An 8007-nucleotide genomic window follows, 5' to 3' on the forward strand; every position below is an offset into this window, starting at 1 on the left:
TAAGTGTTTAGTCTAACCTTAGCTTGAGGGATTAGGAGTTGTGTCCTATTTGCTATATGCTTCTTGTCGAGTACGACGTACAGGCATGGTAACGAGTATCTATGCGGTGGTGTCAAGCATGACCGCGAGTCTTATTTTGTGATTTTCATGATCTCGCTGTATTATTCATGCCTTGGTGAAGATTTCTATTTGAAGTATAAAGTTGTGGAAAATTTGTGACCTATGAACATTGAGGAGCGTTGGCTCCAATTGTATAACGAATTGTGAAAGTATAAGTGATAATCGAAACTCTAGAGCATTGGCTCGAGTTGTGAAGTGAATTGTGAGGTAAAAGTGAGAAAGAGAAGAGATCATTATGTTACCCCTTGCCAGGCTATTGTTGAGTTGAGGTTCCCTTGCATTGTGTTCTTAATTGATATTACGGACGTTTAGGTTGATGATTCTTAGTATTAGGTGTTGTAACAAGTTTGGTTATAGCTGGGTAGTTAGGTGTTGTAACAAGTTTAGTTATAGCTGAGGTAGTTAGATGTTGAAACTAGTTGAGTTATAGTTGAGATAGTTAGGTATTGGAACAAGTTTGGTTATGGTTGTTTCTCCCTTGCCGGGACGTATATGGTTAATTATAATTATTGTGGACTGTATATTTGGAATGGGTTGCGCGCCGCAATATTATTAGATATTATGTTGGATCGGGTTGCACGCAGCAATAGCTATATATGTGGATTGGGTTGCACGCCGCAACAGATATTATATTGGATCGGGTTGCACGCCGCAACAGTTATATATGTGGATCGGGTTGCATGCCGCAACAATGTTAAATGATAAGGGATCGGGTTGCGCACCGCAATAGTATTGTTATCGTATTGATTGTAGACATCGAGTGTTTCTCCACACTTTATTATGTTTCTGATAGAATTGGTATGTTTCCCTGAAGCATATTTCCCCTTCCCTTTAAAATTGTTATTACATGTTTATACTTCTACTGTATATTATATAACTGCACAGGTTTATCTGGAGTCTGCTCCTAGCCTCGTCACTACCTCATCGAGGTTAGGCCAAACACCAGCACATGGAGTCGGTTGTGCTATTACTACACTCTACATTCTGTGAAGATATTGGAGCGGCACTTGATCAGTAACAGTAGCTCGGGAGCCAGCCTTCAGTCCACCAAGACACCGAGGTAGCCTTGCAGGCATCCGCAGGCCCGGCGTCTCCACTATCTTATTATATATTCTGTTATCTCAAGTATTCGAGACAAACAATGTTAGATTTCTTTCAAACGGTTGTATTTAGTACTCTTAGTAGTCTGTGGATGTTGTGACACCAGGTTCTGGGTAGAGGCATGTATTGACTTTCGAAACATTCTGATTTTATATTTATTTAAGACTTCCGCTTAAATATCATATTCCGCTGTTATTTAACTATTTATTTCCTTGTTAATCTAATTGATAAGAAGTTTTAAAATAAAGGAGTTAATGATTTCTAAGTTCATGGCTTGCCTAGCTTCTACGAGTAGGCGTCATCACGACTCCCGAGGGTGGGAAATTCGGGTCGTGACAATATGTCATTTGTATATGCAAATTTTAGACCAAAACGGAGATACATAATGTGCTACTCCAATGAGATATAATCTTTATTTATTTTTCATCTTTTAAAGTCTTTCCAGGATCTATTTAACTTTATTCTTAAATTTTTGACTTTGTTCTATTTTTTGGATATATTGATTTATTATTTAAAAAGAAAAAAAAAATTTAATATGTCTTTTCTAAGTAGTTTTCCAATTTAAATAAGTAGCCTATAGCCATGTTCCTTTCTCCATTTAAACTCACTACTTCATAACTTAATTACTTGAATATTCATCCGTTTTGATTGCCCATTATTTTGATTAGCTTTTAATGTGTTCCATTGTTGTTCAAGTCTACTACTTGACTTTCATAGGTTTTATGTTAGTTTCCTCAACCATACTTTTTGACATTTTTGTTGTTTATATAGATCTTTGCTCTGTTCGTAGCCCGTGAGAAAAGTTATTACTATTTCCACTTCATGTATAAGTTCAAGGGATCATTTGATTAATGTCCGGTCTAATGAGTTGGAGTTCAGACTTATATTGCTTCCATATAATGAGAGTTGAACCCAAAAGTTTAAAGGATTTCAAGGGGAAAAACCTTGAGTATGATACCTCATAGCTTCATGAGTTCCTTGCTCGTTTATTTTTGTTCAATATCGTACAGTACTTGATAATTAATGTAATCAAGTACAATAGGTAAACCTTTAATATTTTGACTAGGTTTTCCCTAAATTAGATTTGTTGATCGAGAACTCCTTCCTCTTACCTTCTCCATGTCTTATTAATCTTGGAATTGAATGTTTTGTGCTCAGTTTAAAGTATAGAAAATCTCTTGATTTTTTGCTTGATATTTCGTAACATGGAGCATAATTATATTGTAGCCTTACAAGGGTGATATTACTGCAACTTAGTAACGAAATAAGTATTATTTTTATGCAAGGCTACAAGTGAACAATCAAATAATATCCCTCCAAAGCAATAAACCATGAGACACTAGCGAATTGGGAAACCATCATGCAGTAACAATTACGGAGACCATAAAGAGTTTACAAAATGTCTGATAAGAAACGACGGAGTCTTGTAACTTTTGTTGAAACAAAATGCATATATTACCATTGAAACAAACTCTAAGTTTTCAAGTTAGTACTAAAGTGAGGAAGGTGTTGCGAGAAAAGTTATAATCATCTCATAATCCAAGCAAATATGTATTATTCTTTTTTTTTTATCAGTGACTGTATTATTCTTCAGTCAACATTCCCAGAAAGAATATATAATTTTCATGATTTCCATTTACACTAAACATTGAACTCATATGGCAAAAGGTGAATTTTGCTGCTCTTATATTCATTTTAAATGCATTACCCCTCCAATTGTCACTTTTATTACAAATATGTTGAAAGATCAAACTAGGGTGTACAAAGAAAAATGACAAACTGCACCAACCCGATAATCCGAGTCAAACCGAGAAAAAAAATTCGACTATGGTTTGGTATTGAAAAAAAAAACCCGACCATAATTGGTTTGGTTTGGTTTTAACTAAAGAAAGTCAAACCGAAACCAAACCAACCCGACATTACATATATAGTAATTTAAGATATATTTAATATATAAATATACTTATTGTGATGTAATTTATAGATATTTCTTAAACTTTTTCATAATTTTATCTTTTAAGGTATTATTATTTCAAGGTTGGACTTAGAACTTTTGAATGTTCCAATAAGTTTTATAGCCATTAATATAAGTAACTTAAATAATGCTAATAAAAGCCCAAACCAAAATCAAATCAATACTAACACTAACAAAAGACATTCAATTCAATGCTAGAACGACAATGTATTGAATATCTATTTTTTATTTTGCAATAATTTAGATAAAAATGCATAACATATTTTATTTTTTTTCTTTAGCGTTTAGTCATGTAATTAATTAATACTCCCTATTAGTCTACTTATTTTAGTATGATTTAGTACTTTTAGATTATGTTTATTTCTATTATGACTTTTTAGTTAGCGATATTTATATTACATAATTTTATTGTCTTTATTGTTGAATATTTTAGGATAATCCCATGACACATCTCATATTCTATATTGGTTTCTTGAAAATACCTTATATAGTTGTATCTTACTAGGACTAAAGAATTTTTTTTAGCACAAGTTATATGTTTTGTGGTACGAAGATTTTACCAAAAAAAATCCGAACAAACTCGACACAATTGGTTTGGTTTGCTAATTTCAAAACCCGAACCAACCTGACCTATGTACACCCCTAGATCAAACCATTTAGCAAACCGTCTAATGCACTAAGATATAATTTACGCTACACTTGATTCTTCAGTGTGTACCTCCTAATATGATATAATAGTGACTTCGTTAATTCTTTATGTCAAAATATTAGTTGCCGTTTCAAATGGGTGTTCAATTGGTTCAACGAAGATGCCTTTATCATTCTGCTAAAGACTTTATGTCTTCCATCTCCACTGTTAAAACTAAATGATATATTTCGTTAATTTAAAAAGGTTTATTATGACTGCGCGCGAAGCACGGACAAATTATCTAGTACATAAATAAGTTGCAGCTACTAAAGCTAATTGTACGGCCCATGAATAGAGGAGCAAAGGATACGCAAAGGGGAAGGGTGAGAGAGGAAAAGGAGGAAAAAGTTAGAGAAATGGAAAAACGTTTTGCCTCAGTTGTATTTATACGTTGGATCACATGGATCTCCTTCTTAGTTTAATTCCACATAATAGCAAATTAAAGCTTGTTGATGTTTATGCAATTAAGAACCTTACGTAGGTAGTATACTTATATCTTAACAAAAGTTTTACATGTAAAGTTTTAGGCTTTAAGAAATACTTATATCTAAAAAAACAAAATTAGTAGCAATCGCTATTCTTGGCAGAGTGAGTTCTCACTAAAAATTGCAGCAATATTGGATAGTATTACTCCAATGAAGGAAATATAGACAAAAAGTGATAATGGTCCCCTGCCCATTTCAAATTCCAAAAGCAAAATTTGTTCTTATTTTCTTTTCAGCTTGCAATAATACTATAAAGCCTATATCATCAGCATAAAATTCTCCAATAAAAGAAAAAAAACTATTGAACTAGGAAAAAGGGAGGACAAAATATGTGTGTGCCTAAGGTATATGATACAACTTAGATGGTTTAAGATCCCTAGTGACATTGAAATAAGTAAGTGTCTGAATCCACTTCTTTTGGTTCTTCAGAAGATGAACTGCAATAGTGTCCGGCCACAGCTCGTGCGTACATCTAGTCGGCGGCTCGGGAAAATTGTACATAGACCATTTGGCATTGTATCGATGTTTTCCCCGGTGACCATCTCGGAGCCACTCTCCAAAAACCTTATCTTCTGGCCCTTCTAAATGATTTTTAGGAATATTAGAATCTCTTATCCATTCTGCTATATCCCAACTCACTAAATAACCCATGCCTGACATGTAGTGCACAAAAGGGTTCATGCTAGGACATGGAATAACATAACCGTAGTACAAATCTTCCCTAGGCAATGTCCTTAAGGATTCTACAAAATTCTCGAGCCTTATGTACGTGTCATCGTCGGCTTTCATCACGTAATGATAAGGTGGATAATATGGCTGGTCTGAAAAAATTTCTGGCAAGCTGGAAAAATAGGTATACGTCTTACCTTTGTTCATATTTTCTTGGCAGTTGAGGATGATGATATCGTCGTAACGCATTATTTCAAGTGCCACTAATACCTTTTGATCTTCTTTTGTTAGATTACAGAACACAAACTTGATGTCAACTTTTGCACCCATTATTGGAGGTTGTGTTCCATAGATTAGACGCAGGAAGTGTCGCTTTTGGTACTGATCAGGAAGTGTCAAAATTCCTATGAGAATTCGGATTTCGTTATTGGTGGACAAGGAGGAGGAATTTACACTAAGAAAGTTTGTAGCAGAAGAAGAATTACTACTAATTGTTGCTTGTGATAAAGCACATCTACCAACCTTCAAAAAGCTATCAAATCCGATTTCATTGATTGAAGCTAGAACACAAAGGAAAATAATACAGGAAAATGAGGGAATGATGAAACGTCGACCATATGGCCTGTATTTCTTCATCGTAACATGTAAACAAAAGCTTCGTGAACAAAAAAACTTAAAGAGGCAAAGCTTTGGGAAAATGAGTTTGGAGTTTAAAGGGCGGCATTTCAAATTTTCAATATTAAAATTGGTCATAATAAAGTGCACTAATTTCCTTGAGTTTAAAGATTTTGGTTGGCTATATCGTGCTACTGAGTCTATCGCTTTGACTTTCGTCAATTGGACTCAAAGAGTACGTGGGTATTATTACTCCCTTTGTTCCCATTTTGGTGAGGGTATTCGGATTTCCATAGACAAACGAATAATTATATATTGATCATGATACTTTTATATATCTTTTAAATATATTAGATTATTAATTATTGTATCTTATTATACCTTTTTATGAAGTTTTGAAATATATAAATTTTATTTCGAAAAATTAAAAAGTTCTATGTCGAGATGTATAGTCAAAAATTAAATTATTTGAATCTTGAAAAGCGAAAATTACAATGTAAATTGGGGAAAAGGGTATATATACATTACTTTGTTTTATTTTATTTATTATACATTTTTATAGAAACAGGAACAAGAGGAGCTTAGTGTCACGTCCTTAGTCGTTAACTAAGTACACGTGCGACACTTGACAGCTCATTCACGATCTTGTACAACCTGCTCACGTTCTTGCTATGCCAAATCAGCCTTACTACACTCAAGATCACTAAGAGAGAGGTAGAAAGAGCACAAAAGAATTGTTAAAGGAAGGTTTGTATTACAGAGAACTTGAATTGTTTGCTTGGTGAATTACAAATGAATGGTCCCCTTTATATATTAGTCTCCTAGAGGCTAGTCTGTAAATATTACTTGTTATACAAGTCCCTTATTATTTATAAGTAAGTTCCTTCTCTAGAATTTTCTACATAGCTAGAATCTTCTAAAGACTTTCCCAGCAAATCTATAGGGATCTAAGGTCTTCCTATGGAAATATCCATACTTCTATAGAATCTTCTCACAAATGCTAGCCTTCCTCCTATGTAAGCTTCCACATGGTATTAATATATGCCAAATGGCACCTATGTGGCATGATGACATGGTGGGTCATCACACTCTCCCCCACCTAATATTGCGATGACCGTAAAGCAATGCTACTGCATAAACTCTCGGATCTTATCTTTGAATTGCCATAAGTCTTCATATGGTTCCCACGTGTCCTCCTCCGGTAATTGCCCATTCCAGTGGACGAGGAACATAACAGTGGCTTTTTGCCCTTATTTTAGCATAGCCTGGTAATCCATGATAGCCTCAATTTCCTGATCATGCAAGGCGGTGGTAGTAATCAGCGCTCAACTTGATTGGCCCCTACTCGGATCATCCTTGTCTTCATTATATGGCTTAAGCATGTTGACATGGAAGACGTGATAAATCTTAAGATACGATGGCATGTCAAGCTTGTATGAGATCTTTGCTACCTTGGCGTTGATATTAAATAGCCCCTCATACTTGCAAATCAGATTCAGATGCATGCCCCGTAATGCCTTGAACTATCTTGGGTTAAACATCATCATGACCATGCCCCAACTCTATAGTCCGTGGGAAGCTGCTTATGGTCTGCAAACTTTTTCATCTTCTTAGATGCCTTATCCAAGTAGGACTTAGAAGTGTCAAGCTGCTCCTCCCATCCTTTGGCGATATGATAAGCCCCCAAACACTTTCCCTCAAATGCGACTGGTAATGAATGTAGAGTTTGTAGTTGTTGGCCTGTGGCTAGCTTAAATGGTGTTCGCCCCATGGACTCACTCTATTGCAAGTTATAAGAGAAATGGGCGATGTCTAGGAGCCTAGCCCAATCTTTCTAATGTGTGTGTATGCGGCAAAATCAGAAGACTTGATTCTCGCTGTCAAGTCATTTCTGAAGCATGCCTCGAGACCCCGAGGACGGGAGGCCACGACTGAGTTCCCAACCTCGGGGCTCGTCGAAGCCCGACTTAGAGAAAATGGAGACCGAAGTCAGGACAGAGGGGGAAGCTCCCAAGGCACACAGCTAAGTCTGACAGGGCCGGCCTAGCCAGAGCCTATGCTGAGGCATCACGTCAAGCCATCCCATCTCCATACTTTGTAATTAATCTCCACATATTTGTAGCCGAGTCCCCCCTCCTATATAAAGGGGACTCACCCTACCTTGTAAAGGGCTGATGTTGCTCCATTTCTCCACAAGTGCGATAATATCCCCCTCTCTCCCTTTTCTTTCTAAATTGCTCGTTCTCACTGGTTTGAGGCCACTTTAATATCTATCATTCTCTTACTTGTTCTTCACTATATTGATCAATATCGGTTGTGAAGAACCTTGATTAATCGTATACTTAATTATTATC

General features: G+C 35.7%; 1 protein-coding gene across 1 annotated transcript; it reads right to left on the reverse strand.

The window, feature by feature from the left end:
* Nucleotides 1-4708: 4708 nt before the first annotated feature.
* Nucleotides 4709-5674, reverse strand: LOC104249395 (beta-1,3-galactosyltransferase pvg3-like). The gene has a single exon (XM_009805817.2). It carries the CDS (start codon nt 5672-5674, stop codon nt 4709-4711), a length of 966 nt encoding a protein of 321 aa, XP_009804119.1.
* Nucleotides 5675-8007: the final 2333 nt, after the last annotated feature.

Source organism: Nicotiana sylvestris, chromosome 11 (assembly GCF_000393655.2).
Source record: "Nicotiana sylvestris chromosome 11, ASM39365v2, whole genome shotgun sequence".
Taxonomy (NCBI): Eukaryota; Viridiplantae; Streptophyta; class Magnoliopsida; order Solanales; family Solanaceae; genus Nicotiana; species Nicotiana sylvestris.

Bases quoted from the DNA above. Each gene is read 5' to 3' on its own strand.
- LOC104249395 (XM_009805817.2), bottom strand. From the start codon at position 5,674: ATGAAGAAATACAGGCCATATGGTCGACGTTTCATCATTCCCTCATTT.